General features: G+C 31.6%; 2 protein-coding genes across 2 annotated transcripts; one reads left to right on the top strand and one right to left on the bottom strand.

Annotated features, from left to right (window-relative positions):
• The first annotated feature begins 224 nt into the window (after positions 1 to 224).
• LOC130815442 (40S ribosomal protein S3-3-like) lies at positions 225 to 3,135 on the top strand. The gene is made up of 5 exons (XM_057681920.1): positions 225 to 473; positions 661 to 832; positions 2,243 to 2,297; positions 2,402 to 2,533; positions 2,745 to 3,135. The coding sequence occupies exons 1-5, from the start codon at positions 296 to 298 to the stop codon at positions 2,922 to 2,924; spliced, it is 717 nt and encodes a 238-aa protein (XP_057537903.1). The 5' UTR covers positions 225 to 295; the 3' UTR covers positions 2,925 to 3,135.
• An 11,890-nt stretch (positions 3,136 to 15,025) lies between these two features.
• LOC130816046 (transcription factor MYB1-like) lies at positions 15,026 to 17,358 on the bottom strand. Its single transcript, XM_057682617.1, has 3 exons — positions 17,055 to 17,358; positions 16,360 to 16,489; positions 15,026 to 15,683 (listed from the first exon to the last, which is right to left on the bottom strand). The coding sequence occupies exons 1-3, from the start codon at positions 17,185 to 17,187 to the stop codon at positions 15,104 to 15,106; spliced, it is 843 nt and encodes a 280-aa protein (XP_057538600.1). The 5' UTR covers positions 17,188 to 17,358; the 3' UTR covers positions 15,026 to 15,103.

Raw genomic sequence — 17,358 nt, 5'->3', positions numbered from 1 at the left:
CTAAATGATGTTTTATTTTGCTTGGAGATAGGTAGTTAATCAGAAAACTTTTCATTTTCCAAAAAGAAAGCAGTTTTCTACAATTTTTTTTAAAACAACAGTTTTTTTAAATTAAGATATTTAATAAAAAAAGAAAAATAGGCTGAGCTCTTAAGAGCCGTCTTTAAAAAATACGGTATCTTAATTATTTGTATTTATTCTCTTTTAAAAGGCCTCTTGGCAGCAGGATAAAATTAGGGTTTCAATATTTTACGGTCTTTTTTTCTTCTCTAACCCTTCTTACATCTGAGAAATTATGACGACTCAGATGAGCAAGAAACGGAAAATCGTCTTGGATGGAGTATTCGGGGCTGAATTACATGAATTTTTCACTAGAGAACTGGCTGAAGATGGTTATTCTGGGGTTGAAGTTAGGGTTACCCCAATCCGAACTGAAATCATCATTAGGGCTACTCGCACTCAAAACGTTCTTGGTGATTTCCTCTTTTCCTTTATATTTTGATTGATTTTTATTTCACGTTTTTTTGGTTGTGTTTTATGCGTTTTTTGTATTTTTGCGTTTTTAGATCGTGAATTCCGCGTATTTAGATTATAGTTTCTGCGTTTTTTAAGTTATGATTATGATTTCTGCGTTTTGTGGTTGTCTTATGAATGAAATAGGTGAGAAAGGAAGAAGAATTAGAGAATTGACATCGATTGTGCAAAAAAGGTTCAAGTTTCCCGAGAACAGTGTTGAGTTGTATGCTGAGAAGGTTAACAACAGAGGGCTTTGTGCTATTGCTCAGTGTGAATCTCTTCGTTACAAGCTCCTTGGTGGTCTTGCTGTTCGAAGGTATATACATATTTTCTGTCTCTGTTCTTTATGTAATTAGTAATTGTTTGGTTGATTATATAGTTTTTTAATTTGATTTATTTTCATCTGTTAAGTGAGTGATTATTTGACTATGTTTTAATGCATGGATTATGAATAGAATACAAATTAAGAGTGATTGATTAATAGTAACCCAAAAGCAAATGGAACATTTGAAAAGAAACAGAGGGAGTATGTTTATTTTTAACTTTGCTAAGGGTGTAAAAAAATTATGCTTTTTTAATGATTCTGTACGTTGCTGTGTTGATAACATGAAAGTATGAATCTGGTAATGGGATTTTTCTGCCGTATGTGATTTATCTTGAATGCTATTGGGTTCATTTGAACCTCCTCTGTTTCTGCATCTACTGTCATCTACAAAGAAGATTGGTTCTTTAGTTCCTTTTCTGTGTCGGAAGGCGTCTAGATTAAATCAATCCTCCATGCTATTTTCTTCATGATATGTATTGATTGTCATGAAGTATCCTGCTATATGGATATCTCTGAAGATGGTAATCATCTAAGTTGAAAATTGTTATGCCTAGTTTTAATTCCCATGTATGTGCATTCCCTATTGATCATTATAAGTTGTAGTCCTATTTATCGTAGGTTGGTAGTATTATAATGCATGATCTGTGGTATGCCTTGATGAAATTTTATGAGTTCCCAGTCCATCTCCTTGTAAAATATGGGACAAAAAACTTCTGAGAATAATATGAATAATTGGCAGTTCTTGTTTTGTTCTGTGTTTGGTTCTTCTGTTCATTGCCATGCTGATCCCAGATGAGTCAATGCTGCAAAGGAACAAACTTAAATAAACTACTATGAAAAAAGTAAGAGGTGTGAACTCATAGGGACAAAGGCAATATTATTCTTGTATTCTTATTGGAATAGGTACATTGTAATGTGTAATTATATGCTATAAATTTACATTGGAGTAATTGTATGACAACAGTATACCTGCTTATTTCTTCAAGCAAGCCTGATTGTTTCAGCTTTGAATATTTGATGTTTGAGCTTATCATCATGTCATCTATAAAGCTGATTGGTGTTTTTATACCAATCTTGTGTCGGAAGATGACTAAATCAAGTTCCTCAGTGCCTAACTCTCTTGAGAATTTTGATTTTCATGCAGTACTGTAGTGAGGGCACATTATATGGCTGATATGTGCTTTTGTTGTACGTCATGTTAGCTTTTCCAATTTGATGACCATGGTTGTTTTTGTATTTAATATTGTGTTTTACTGTTAAATTTTCTGATACTGGTCTAGTGTATTTGTTGCTGCACTTGAAATGCGTAGTTTAGTTCATGTTATCGTTTTTTATTGACGATAAATGTCTTTTTTTAGCTTATGACATTTGTGTTTACTGTGGAATTCATGATTATTGTAGGGCTTGCTATGGTGTGGTGAGGTTCGTCATGGAAAGTGGAGCCAAGGGTTGTGAGGTATGTTGATATTAAGTCTAATCCTAGTGTATTTTATCGTCTTCTCTTTGCATGAGTCACCCATCTTTTATAATAGTACAACTCATCATGAGTTCTCTGCATAGGTTATTGTCAGCGGAAAACTGAGGGCACAGCGTGCAAAATCTATGAAATTCAAGGACGGCTACATGATCTCCTCTGGTCAACCAGTTAAGAAGTACATCGACTCAGCTACTAGACATGTCCTTCTCCGACAGGTATTCTTTCTATTACATACTTCCGCCACAAAATTCATTTTCTCTTCATTTAATATCACATTTTTACAACTTCTCGTACTTTCCTTAAAAATAACTCATTTTTTCTTTGATTCAATCTCACTAGGTACACATGGAGTATTTTGTATGCATTCTCATTTTTCTTGGTTGTTTTACATTCAGTTTTAATTTGATGTTGTACCATTTAACACAGGGAGTTATTGGTATCAAAGTGAAAATCATGCTTGATTGGGACCCTAAAGGAAAGATGGGACCAACAAAGCCACTCCCAGATCTTGTTACAATTCACCCACCAAAGGATGATGAGGTATATGCTAGAGCTCCTGTTCTGAGTCAAGAAGTGGAGCTTGTAGATCCAATTTCTGTTGCTTGAGGAGATCACTGGCCTAGTTTAAAGTTTTGGTGATAGTTTTCAGTCTTGGATACACAAAGGGTTTATTCAATTTGCCGGCAAGGTTTTTGTTCATGATTCATATTTTAGTATTTTTATAAGTTTTGCACTATATTTCTGGAGAATGGAGAAGTATATTTTATGGATTTATGATTATTTAATAATGGCCGGTTTGGAATTTTTGCATTCTCAAGATTGCTAGTGGCTCTATGTTTTATTGAATTTTAAATCTCTTTTAAATATATTACATGTGCGGATTCGAGGGGTATGCCAATGAAGGATTGTTCCCATTGATTTTGGTTATACGAAGAAGATTAATTAGCCCACTTAAGAGTATATAAACTAAACATCTAAAAGTTTCTTACTTAAATAGTGTTTAAAATTATTCAGAATAAGTATATTTTTTGAGAATATCATAATAAGCGATGAATATCTACATATTTTAGACTCTGTGTGGTCTATATTGTTTATCTCTACTATAAATATTGTATTACTCTCCAAATTTTTAGGTAACCAAAACTAAAAAGTGTTAAAATGATTCTAAAATGTTCTTATAGTATAAATTCTAAATATTTAAGTTCATTAAAATAAATGTATTTTCTATCAATACAATACAATGTATACTTATAAACAAAACATTTTCAAGGTGGTAATATACTTATTTGCTATATTATATAACATTGATCATAGATTAAAAACGACTTTTTTAAATTAATAAAATAGTGGTTAAGTGATTAACCAAAATAATATAGTATTATACTACTACGATAATTTCATACTTGTGTTATAATGATTACAAAAGCACAAAATTGTAACTCAAAAAAAAGTGTAAATGACTAGTACATTGATGGATAGTGTGTATTTGAAAATGTGTTTTCTTATGGCAAATATTGTTAGTTGTAATTATCAATATTCATCAATTTTTTAAGCTTAGAGATAAAAATTTTAGGCAATTCTAAAAAAAATCAAAGGTTTAAAGCTCCAAATTTTAGAAAATATAGCTCCTTTAAAGAACACGTTCTAATTTGAAAAATATAAAAAGTAGAGGTTTGAAGTCTCCAAATCAAAAAAAATATGCTCCTTATTACCTATAATATCAGTTTGGGAAATATTTTTCATTGAACACCAGAATTCGAATATTTATCTAAACTACCTATATTTAGCATATCATTTTGCTTGACCGAAATTGAAAATATGGAAACTTTACTTGATGAAACTGGAAATAAAAATGTTGTCATATACTAAAATAATTTAATTGAAGTTTGATCCATTTTAAAAGGTTTGTGGTGAGTTTCAAAAATATTTTTAAAGTGATCTTTAAATTAAATTATATATTTTCAGTTAATATTATTAAATAGATTTAATAAATTTTAATTTTTAATTAATAAGTCAATTATATTTTAAAATTCACACATAATATTATTACAATTATATTTAATTAAATTTTAAATTATAATAAATAAATATTTGAGTCTGATAGTGAACAAGATTGCTTTATGGGTAAAAAAAGATGTGGTTTTTATCATTACTTTCCCTTTTAGTTTTAGCTATGATTTTAGATAATGTTTATGAACATGTTTTCTCCAAATTGTTTCATACTGCCTATGTTCCTTTGGGTTTGTTCCTTGAATTAAAAAATCTCAATTAGGTCAATGGGGTAAGCAATGTCCTGGACATTTTTGTTGTTTTCTCTTTAATTATCTAATGAAATGATGCCAATTGCCCTTGCATTTTTCTTTTTTCTTGTGTGTTAAGCAATTCAATACTATGAAGTATGATGTAGTAAGATATTGCTCTTATAATGTTTAGTTTGGCTAAAATTTAGAAATTGTGTGTATTGTTGTAGCTACCAATGCAATGGATACAACAGAAAGGAAAGCTAGCACCTCGAGAGGTAGCTCCTATAGTTGTTTCAAACCATGTATCATACATTGATCCAATATTCTTTTTCTATGAGTTGTTCCCCACTATTGTTGCGTCCGATTCCCATGATTTAATGCCTCTTGTTGGGACTATTGCATGATCAGTTCATGTGTAGACAAGATAGGAATCGCTTGGGTGTATTTACCTTTAACTTCTAACTTCTGAGCATAATATTGCATGATCAGTTCATGTGTGATTTTAGGTCTTGTTGCATCCAGTCTAATGCAATATTGTGCTTCTTGGCATTCAGAATTGTGATGACTTTTCGATGGCTTTTATGATGACATTTAATTGTAAATATTTTTTAACAATAACATTGAAATATGATACTAAGTACTCTTTACCTAAAGTAGCTTATGCTAAGATCTAATTTCACCAAGTGTTCTTGGTGAAATAGCAAATAATACTTTTGTTTCTTGGATTACTATGCTTTCAGCATATGGGTTTTTATGGGAAAGGAAAGAAACTATTTCAAGACTGCAAATTATGTCCCTGGATTAAAGGTATGCTAAAATTTTATTTGTACTGTGTAAAGCCACAAAAGTAGAGATTATTGTAGGTAAATCAAGAATGTATTGTTCTTGTTATTTCAAAAGTTATAACGCTAATTGGCACATCATTTGTGCATTTGGTAAAAATTGCCAAGCTGGAGTGGTGAATACATTGTAGGTTTTGGGAACGCAACTACTTGAGTTCTCATGATTTTGACATTGTGCTTGATACCTGCTAGCAGTGCTCAAACTAGGCTTTATATATTTGGTTATTGAAATATTGAACTCTTATGTTGCTTTGTGGTTCTGTCTGTACTTTGCTCCAAGCCTAGAGGTGTAGACTCTTTCTGATGCTGGTGGTCTGCACACTTCATTTTTAGAAGCTTCTCTTTTCGGTTCTTTATCAGAATGTGAAATTTGAGGCTTTGTTACAAGGAAACATGAAATAAATTGATAGTGTTTGATTAAGATGTGGTCTTTACATGCTATACCTTTACCCAATTCTTATAATTCGCCACCCTTTTCATTTTTTCGCCACCCCCTAGTAAATTACCATATTGCCCTTGGTTTTTGAAAAAATTACAATTATGCCATTAAAGCTAAAATTTTCTATATAAACCACACTCACACTAAAAATACTCTCACCACAACAAAAAACCAACATACAAAAGCAAAATTTGGGAGCAAAAATTAAGTTCAATCCGGAATTTATCAATCGAGGTAAGTTATTTGTAATTTAATTTAATCACCAAAAAAAAAAAAAATAGGAGTCGCCCAGATCTGGGCGACTCCTAATTTTTTATTTATTTATTTATTTTTTCTGTATGTATTTTGTTAATTTTATTATTATTAATTTAATTATTATTATTATTGTATTGTTATTTTTGTTAATATTAAATATATGTTAATGTTATTATTATTAATTTTATTATTATTATTATTGTGATTGTTAATTTTGTATTATTAAATATATGTTAATGTTGTTATTATTAATTTTATTATTATTATTATTGTTATTGTTATTTTTATTTATTATTAAATATATGTTTATGTTTTGTTTTATAAATTATTAGTTTAAATTTGTATGTTGTAATATTTATTTATTTATTTTTTAGTAAGTGTATATATATGTTATTTATATTTTACGGAAAAAAAAAAAAAAAAAGAAAATGAGTCGCCCAGATCTGGGCGGCTGGACCCCGGTTCAGTCGCCTAATTTTAGGCGATTGAACCGGGGTCCAGCCGCCCGAATCTGGGCGACTCATTTTCTTTTTTTTTTTTTTTTTTTTTTTTTAATTTTTTGTATATTTTGGAGTAATAAATTTAAAAATTGAAATTTAAAAAAAAAAACTGATTATTATATATATATATATATATATATATATATATATATATATATATATATATATATATATATATATATATATATATATATATATATATATATATTTTTTTTTTTTTTTCCTTATATTTAGGAAAAATATATTTAAAGTTTGAAATTTAAAAAAAAAACCTGATTTTTATTAATAAATTTATATATATTTTTTAATAAAATGTTAATATTGTAAATAATTTATTTATTTATTTATTTTAAATTTGTTTTTTTTTCCGTTTATTTAGGAATAATAATTTTAAATTTTGAAATATAAAAAAAAAACATGATTATTATTAATAATTTTATATATTTTTTTTAATAAAATGTTAATATTGTACTTAATTTTGGAAAAAAGAAGGTGATTATTATTAATAATTTTTTTGTTTTTTTTTTAAAAAAAGGTGATTATTATTATAAATATAATTTTTTTTTATGTTATTACTGTTATTGTGATAGTTAATAATAATTTAATTTTTTGTTGTTATATAATTGTTTATGTTTGTATTATTAATTAATTATTTTGTTTTTTATGTTATTTTTTTCCATATTTTATTTATGATTATTATGTTTTTAGAAATATTATTATTTATAATATTGAATGAAACCGTAAAAAATTGTAGAAAATGGCTGGTAATCAAGGAAAAGGAAAGGGTTTTTTTAGGCAATTGTTGAGAGGTAATAGTTCTAGGCCTACCTTACTCAGAGGGGACCCGCATGAGAGGGGGGTCACGGGTTCTGCTAGGAGGGCTAGGCAGGAAGAGGCGGCCAGACACAGTGAGGCCCAAAGGTCGAGTACGCTGAACCAAGTGCGTACTCATTTTGATGACCAGGCTGATAGCCTCCATATTAGTTGGGGGGTTTATAGTGATGATGATAATGATGCTGATGATATTCAGTTCCAAGCTCCTGAGCTTGCCCCATTGGACTGGACTATAGTTCGTGGCCCCGACGGCAGATTTGCCCGTGGCGCCCCGAGTTCTTCCGCCGCATCTGAGCGTGCAGGAGGAAGTTTTGTCGATAATGAGCCGCCACGGGGCAGGTCCTCACAGTCCACTAACACGGACTGGTTAGTGACATCACCCCAGCCCGTGGGGCCGACAGATACGCGACTGATCCCTAGCTATGGCGGGCACATAGCTAAACTTATTTATGACGGCTCCGAGCGTACGCCTCCGATTCTGGAGTGCCGTATTAGGAAGAGACCGGTGGAGTCCATCATCGGACTGAGGGATATGTCCGATGAGCTAGTCGATTTTCTACCTTCCACTTCCCTCGGTCGACTACCGGTCATTATGCACCTGCACATCGACTCTGCTTTGATATCGGCGTTCGTCGAGAGGTGGCAGCCGGATACAAACACCTTTCACATGCCCTGGGGAGAGATGACGATTATGTTGCACGACGTGCAACGCATATTGGGCATTTCTATTGATGGTTCTCTGCCGGCTGAGCCTTCGGAGGCGGAGTGGGAGGTTGGTATCACCAATCTGGTCGGCGAGCCTCTGTCTGAGCTTCGACGTAAAGGTTCATTCACCAGCGGATGCATAAGCGTTGCTGAACTGATGCGGCTGTGTCATAGGTCGCAGGCCTTGGATACCCAGACCACAGCGTACTACATGGCTGTCATCGGCTCTACCTTGTTGGCGGATAAGACCAGGACTGGCATGCGACCTCACCCGATAGTTGTCGTCAACGACGATGAACAGAACGTGGCCTGGGGTGCGGTGACCTTGGCGTTCTTGTACAGGCAGCTCGGAATGGCATCTAGGGCTGGTTGCAAGACCATTGCTGGATGTCTCACATTGCTCCAGACATGGATCTATGAGTACTTCCCCGCTTTCCGCCCTCATCCTCGCCGAAATGATGTGCCAAACATGACTAGGGCGGAGATGTGGACGCCGAAGAAAGTAGGTCGTGAGCTGGACAGGTTGATGGAGTTCCGCAAGGTTCTGGACTCAATGACAGAGACTCAGGTATTTTACATTACATTTTGTCATGCATGTTGTTTTTTATTTGTAGGAAATTTTTTTTTAACTTGGCCTGTTTGCAGGTTGAATGGACTCCCTACAATTTTTCTGTTGCTGCGTTGCTGAATGAGCACCCACGCACCACAGTCATCGGGGGTATCACCTGCTTTGATGTTGTGGAGGTGTATTTGCCGGAGCGGGCATTGCGACAGATTAGGTTCGTGCAGTCTATTTCTCCAGCTCCTATTAGACCAGCCAAGGCTCTTCGACCGGCACACGGAACCTACTCCGTGACCTTTCCTTCTTCTGCTGCTGCATTTGTGGAGGCGTGGAGTAGGTTCCCCTACAGTGCCCGCCTTGTAGAGCAGGGACTTCGACGGGCTACTGTTCCTTCAGAGACTGAACCTAATTACGTTGAATGGTTTAGAGTGTGCTCGCACCCGTACATATCCCGAGACGAATTGCTGGCTTCCGGTCCTGGTCCTGGTCAGAGCAGATCTGATTACGTGAGTTTTATTATCAATTTTTTTTCAAGTTTTTTTTTAATCAATTAATAACGCACATTGTCCTTTTGTGTTTTCAGTTCGCGAAAGAATGGGCCAGTCGATTCTCTCCAGTGGCAAGACTACCTACGCGGATTGCGGATTTGAACTCCCGTCAACGACATGCGTTAGAAATATACCTTAATGATTGTAGAGATTTATATGATGAATGGCAAACTGATCAAGGGCAAGGCCCTGAATAGTCTGTACTGAAACTATTTTACATTATTTATTGCATTTATTTTCGTCAATGATTGCATTTAATTTACATAAATATACACACTAACCCACATCACACATATACATGTATATTTGTCTACCAGCATTATAAATTCCTCCTATTAATCAAAGAAATAAATAAATTGTTAACACCACACACTGTAGTATAATTATGGATTATATACAACTTTTAATGAATGTCGTGTATAAATTCTATGGAGTATCTAAATTTACAGCATCGTCAGCGGTGTTATTTATTGGTGGGTGTGCCCCGCGTAGATTATTCCACAGCATAATCCTCGTAGTGAAATTTGTGTCAAGATCTTTCGCAAAATTGTCATTTGTAAATAACATGCACACGGCAATCCATGGGTTTTTTGAAGTACACAACCGCATTTGTTCAATACAAAATCACCCAGTTCTAACATGCGGTTAAACTCATTCTGGATCTGCTCCAAGGCATAGAGAGACACGTGGCGATATAGAGGTCTAAAGAAATACTGTCGTAGCGTTCTTGGTACAGAAGTCATGGATTCCTGTAGCGATTGTCGGATTTTAGCTTGTTGATTTGTAATCTGTGCGTGCGCCCTTTTGAAAAGGGTATCGAATGAGCTATTACCGCTACCAAGGTAATACTTAAAAGACGAGTGTTGGCTTTCCACTCTGCTGGTAGTATGGTTACCCAAGTGTAAACAATCATTCGTCCACGCACGCACAAATTTCTCTCTAAGTGGAATCCATGTTCCAGTCAAATACCGAACGACCCTTCGGTTCCTAACCGACCACTTACTGACGATCCCTTCCCATCTCTTTTCATATTCCCGGATTGTAGCACTTTCAACCAAGGGGTTCCATCTACTTTTCCTGAATAACTGCCCTTGTAGATTTTTCTTGCCGCCGCACAACTTGTCCACCATGTTCTCAACATCGTTGCCAATATGCCAGGTGCATAACAAATGACGTACATCTACATTAAACAAAACAGTGAACGTAATTAAGACATTATCAATAGATATAACCACAATAATGAACTCACAAAGCGTTTTTACCTGGGAAGACGTCACGAATAGCTGCAGATAAACCTTCGTCACGATCGGTTACAATGACGCTAGGAGTCTGAGCAGTGCCGAAAATATCTCTCAATCCCTGCAGCACCCACGAGTACGACACAGCCGCCTCATCTCGCATCAAACAAAACGCAACCAAGAAGTTGTGATTTGTTGGCGTCATTCCGATCACTTCACATAGTGGCCACTTTGGTTTGTTCGTTTTGTACGTTGTATCTATCAGCACAACATACGGCCACGTACGTATCATTTGGATTGAAGTAGGATTTGCAATTAAAAGTCTGCTCAAGTGCCCGTCATTATCCAACTCTGTCCAGACCACATAATTATGTTCTGTGGCCATATGAAGACAGTGTTGAAGGGGAGTCCTGCCCTCCATTTCATCTCTCCTTATTGATTGCCTAATATTATATATCTGATTCATACTAGCATAAAAACCAGGAAAATTATCTCTAATAGAATTCATAATAAAGGCCGGTTGCACTAAGCTGTCGTATGCGCTCTCGAATATCTACATTAATCCTCGCCCTTACATGACCATCTCTGTACACCAAGAACGGGTGGTTATGTTTTCCCTTTTCACCAGGACACACCCTTACCGTCCAAGGTCTTTCTCCTGGTTTACGACTACTTCTTACAATCATAAATTTACACCCGCAACTCCTACTTTTAGAACCAGGTCGGGCAGCATTATCTACATTATCTACATCACCCCTAAGTTTACCATAGCGGTGACATCTTAAATAACAACTAACTCTGGAACGTCCTTCTTTCTTTTTATAAGAAGCACGTGTAAATTGAAAACCGATTGTTATTGCTATCGCATCGGCCCAACTATGTAACTCATCTATGGAGATAAATTCCCCATCCGTAACAAAGCGACCGGAGTAGTCTACGTTGTCTCCAAAATTTTCAAACTCCTGCACATTTGAAATGATATAAATTAAGTACATTAATGACTACAATAATAATATTTGGATTAATAATAACAACAACAACAACAACAATAATAATAATAATAATAATAATAATAATAATAATAATAATAATATTAATAAATAAATAGATAACGATAAATCAAATTAATAATGACAATAACAATAATAATTTTAATAATAATAAAAACATTACGTTAATAAAAAAATTTAAAAACATTTAAAATAAATAAATAATGACAAGACAAATAATAACAATAATAATAATAGTAATAATAATGACAACAAATACAACAACAATAATAATAATTATAACAATAATAAATAAATAAATAATTAAATAAATAAATAAATTACGTAAATTAAAATATTAAAAAATTTAAAAAATAAAAATATCAACAATAAAAATTATAATAATGACAACAACAATAATAATACTAACAATAATTATAATAATAATTTAAAAAAACATTAATACGTAAATAAAAAAAATTAAAAAAAATAAAAAATAATAAAAAAAAAAACCAGTCGCACAAATCTGGGCGACTGAACCATGGTCCAGTCGCACAAAACTGGGCGACTGGACCATGGTTCAGTCGCCCAGATTTGTGCGACTGGACCATGGGTTAGTCGCCCAGATTTGTGCGACTGAACCATGGTTCAGTCGCCTAGATTTGTGCGACTTGTTTTTTTTTTTTTTTTTTTTCGAACAGCAATTTTACGTACCGCATCCGACTCATAGTCGCTTTCGTTAGCCATATTCAACCAACTACGCCTTACAACTTCTTTAACACTTTTTAGAGAGATAGTACCAGTTTTTAGAGAGATAGTACCGTGTTTGAATTCGTACTTCAAACGCATCTCAGAATTCGATATATATAGACAAATCATCCGCATTAAATTCTTAATAGTGTTATTAAGCGTGATTTACATTTATTAATTATGTTTTAACTCCAATGGCATTTTTGTAATTCTTTTAAATCCAGGGGCAATTAAGTAATTTTAGAGGGGTGGCGAAAAAATAAAAAGGGATGGCGAAAAATAGCAACACCCTACCTTTATTTTCCTTTTGGGTCTTCAAATATATCTCTTTATTGTGTGTGTAGGCTGTAGGCACTGCCTGATGTGTTCTGATATGGTCAAGTTTTTATACTTATCGAGGTTATTGTGTGGTCCTTGGTTGTTAAGCTTTATGTTCCATGAAGTTAGAAGTGTGATTAGAAAATGAAAAGTGATGATATGTTATGTCATTAACTTGACAAGACCCTAGCAGGCCTGAAATGTGCACGAATCCATAGACTAAGTTTAAGTGCAGTTATGATGAGTGCATAGCAATATAGCATGATAATGTTTGTAGTAATTGTCAAGCCTTTTGATACCAACAAGAGCTGTTTTCTTGATCAAGGTGGCTTAGTTGCTTTTACAAACCAATCATATTATTATATTCTAAACTAAAATTTGAAACAAATATGACAAAGTTTATTTTTATTAAAAAAAATACATTTACAATACCTGCTCTACATTGAGTTGTTAGTTTTACTAACTTCACTTCAATTATTTAAGCTAATAAAGATAAATTATTTCATATTAAATATTTTTTTAGAAAAAATAAGATTTCTTTTAGAGTTATATATATTTATTATCTATTATCTATTAAAATGTTGCTAAAAGTTTGACATTATTCACATTTTGCAAATGAATAATGTTTTAGCCGCTAAGCTGCCATGTCAATTGCCTAGTCATTGTAATATTCTCCACATCATCACATATTTTTGCTCAAAAACTCATTTTTTCTCCTTTATTTCATCTGAATCCTTCTCTTCCTCATTTGGTTACCCACTACATTTTCTTTTCCTTTTTTCATCCTTGATTTTCATCTAAATCCTTCATCTTTGTTCATTAGTTTTCTTTTCATAATTTACATCAATTTTTTGCGTGGATTTATCGTCTTGCTGGTGTATCTCATTAATATCTAAAATAGCCATAAAATAATTCAATTTTTTCCAAAAGACCATGCACAACTTCGAGTCTTTGATCTGCCAAATTATTTAATTCATGTATTAGTTTAATCAATTAAAATGGTGAATAACAGATCTATTGTATTAATGTCTACTGTCTGTTGTATTTTAGTGTGTTGAATAGTCATTGGTACTATTAGCAAGTCTTTCAACAATTTTTTCTATTTCACTCATCTATTGCACTAAAAATATTTACTTATTTTATACACCTTCAATACTTGCATCCACCACACCTTTGCAAAACATTGATATTTTATTTTATTTTTTTATTATAAACAATAAAAATATATAAAATATCATTATTAAATTCGATAGTGTAATTTGAGAGACCGCGTGTGTAAGACGCGGCACCCAACTAGTGTAGTAAAGGACTCAAAAATGTCATATTGGAACCTTTTGAAGAAATCATGTGAAAAAGAAGTTTGTAAATTGAGATACTTATCCAATTTGGTAACTCCTTAATTAATTGTAGCAACTTTTTCTCAACTAATAACAAAACTTTTTTACAATATCTCCTTTGTCCCGGAATATTAAACTACTTTTACCTGTGATTTCACTTTAATTTTTCTACTGAAAATAATATATTATAACAGAAATTGAATATTTGGTAACAATTAAAAAAAGTCGTATCATACTGTTGTGCAATTTAGCTTGGAATTAACTAAAATTACATCAATCTTTTCGATGAATATTTTTCAACATAATTAAGTGACGCTCTTAAACCATGTAGAGTTTAGTGTGTAGGTAATTATATATTTTGGAAATTCAAATAGTCTAATAGGTTGTAATTAATGGGACATTAATACATTTTTGTTCTTTAATTTTTATTCTTTTTGTATAGCTTTTAAATTAATTTTTGAGTCTTAATACTTTTAAATATGTATTATAATTCTTTAAATGTATAACAAAAACTATATGACGAAAATGATGTCTTTGTCTTTTATATATCTCTAAAAATAAAACACATGTATAATTTTTAAAAATAAAAATAATTAAATGATAAAAAAGTCATATAATATCTACATAAAAATTATTAAGTACATTCATAACAAATCCAATAATAATGATATTGATGATGTACAATCAAAATTAATCATATTATTGTTTGACTCAATTTTACCAATTGGCATTCTGATGTTATTTTCATATGAAATTGAAAATAATACAAATTATTGTAGATGCGATAATGATTTGAGCCAAATGTGTGAATTTGAATCATATGACATCGAAAAATTGATGTCTAGTTTTTTTTTTTATTTTTTTGAAATGATGTCTAGTTGATTGTTATCAATATACGACTAATTTCTAACTTTATGTCCCCTTAATTTTACTAGTTAGTTATTTGTAAATAAATTTTAAAAAATATTTTAGCAGAATATTACACATGAGGTCATGTTCTTGATGCAATAATAATAATAATAAAAAATTTAGATTTTATTGTAATATTATAACGTGTAGCCATGTAGATATCAAACTATATAAGACGAACGAAAATAGTATATATAGCAAAATTAGAAAGACAGTAGAAAGACGAAGAATCTTATTATAACGTTATAAGCAACCATGATTAAGAAATAATAACAATCATTATTACAAGTTAATTAAATCCAAGAAACATAATTAGTCATATAAGTTGGCTATCTCCAAGCCAATCTTCAAGCAATTCTTGAGAGAAAATAAAAGGATCATCTTCAGAATTAGATGATAAATCACTACCACCACTCATAGATTCATTACCAAAATCACATATATCCATTAAATCCGTTGTAAGTAGCTCTGATATTAGCTTAAAATCCCCCATATTAACATTATTTTCCATCATAAAATCCGATGACATTTTATTATACTCTTCCTCTTGTCTTGTCCATGAGTAGTTATGATTATCATTTAATGTAATATTGTTTGTGTGTATTGGTTGTAGTTGTGGTTGTGATTGTGGTTGCGGGTTTATAAAAGCTTTGGTGCATCGGACTGCCTTGGTCCGAACTACATTAGACTCTATAGCTTGTACATTGGATGGCTTCGGTGTGTCCATGATTGATGATTTTTTCCTCTTTTTCGTCGAATCATTTTGGGATTTTTTTGGGTTATGGTTAGTGGCTTGATCATTGGTTGCATTCAATCGCTTGCTCAAATTGGTATTCCAATAGTTCTTGATTTCATTGTCTGTTCTACCTGGTAACCTTCCTGCTATGAGTGACCACCTACATATTCAAATGCCATGGCCTATAACTCAAAATTTCAATTTGAAAAATATTGATATAGAACATGTATTTAAACGATATCAAAGCTTTAATTTCAAAATCTTAAAATCAATTATATAAACTAATAAATCAATTTCAACAATTCTTAACATGAATTCTTATTCTCGTTCATCCATTTCCAATACATAAGTTTGTATAAAAGATATAAATATGATGGTAAATATAATGCTTATTATATAAAGATATGAAGGTATATATGCAAAAATTAAAAAAAAAAGAAAAAGAAAATTTCATAAGTCATTAGTAAGATGGTTCTTTTATCCCTATCTCTAGAGTCAGTTATATACTTCTTTCCCATAATTTTATTTGCGCGAAATTAAAAAAGTGAATTAGTGGATGGTATTTAAAAAGAATTATAAGGATCATTATTGATCTATTACCAAAAGAGAAAATTATGCAGCATAAGTGTGATAATTTTAAATAGAAATAAAGTTCAAATTAAATGGTACAAAAGAAGAATAAGAGAAGAATTTACGAAATTAATATTGAATAAGGGAGGAAAATTTATTTATTTAAATGTATTGTATTATATAATAGTCTAATAATTTTCAAGTAATTAGTAGGTAGTATATATGTTGTAGAATTAATGAATAATAATGTAATAGTGAATATATACCTATTTCCCAAAAGCTTATGAAGTCTTAAGATGAGTTCTTCTTCATCAGGAGTAATGTTGCCTCTTTTAATATCCGGCCTTAAATAATTCAACCACCGCAATCGACAACTCTTTCCACATCTCTTCAAACCTATTCATATTACAATACACATTATTATATTTAGCATCATTTCATTTCACCAATCACAAAATAAAAAAGTTAATTAACAATGAATTAAATTAAGAGTAATTAATCAAAAATGATTTTCATGGTCAAAATTATGGGTTAGTGAAATTATTAAACATTATTTTCTCATTCACCATTATCACAATATGAAGAATTAGTTTTTCTTTTTTGCCTATTATTTATATTGATACTCAAACCTTATCTGACTCTAAAATAAATAAATCAACGAATTCTTAGATCAAAATCTTAAATGTATTAATGACTTTATCTTTCACTTTTATGAAAATATAAAGAATTGATTATTTTTCCTCTTATCTATGTTGATTCTCTAACCTTACTCAAATCTAAAATAAATAATTAAAACCAATGATTTTCTTGATCAAAATCATAGGTTAATTTAAATGTTATATATTTTCTCTCTCACCTTTATGATATGCAGAAATATTATTTTTCTCTTTTTCTCATCTATTATATTATGATTCTCTAACATTACCAGAATATAAAATAAAAATATAAATGAATTTCTTACCAGCTCTCTTAGGAAGATTTCTCCATCTTCCTTCACCATGAGCATTAATGTACTCAATCAAAATCTTATCCTCCATTGCCGTCCAAGCTCCTCTATTCATCCCTTCTTTCACACAACACGGACTCCTTCCCATTTTGAAAACCCGAATATATGTATATATATGTATGTATATAAATTAAATTTATTAATCTCAATGTTTAGATAACTAAAACACGAAAAATAGCATAAAGAAAATAGAATTTGACATTAAGTTGATGAATTTATATAAAAAAGTTGTAGTTTAATTAGTATAGAATATAATTAT

This window comes from Amaranthus tricolor, chromosome 6 (assembly GCF_026212465.1).
Source record: "Amaranthus tricolor cultivar Red isolate AtriRed21 chromosome 6, ASM2621246v1, whole genome shotgun sequence".
NCBI lineage: Eukaryota > Viridiplantae > Streptophyta > Magnoliopsida > Caryophyllales > Amaranthaceae > Amaranthus > Amaranthus tricolor.
Note: the sequence above shows the minus strand (reverse complement) of the source record. Positions and strands in the feature narration are given on the sequence as shown.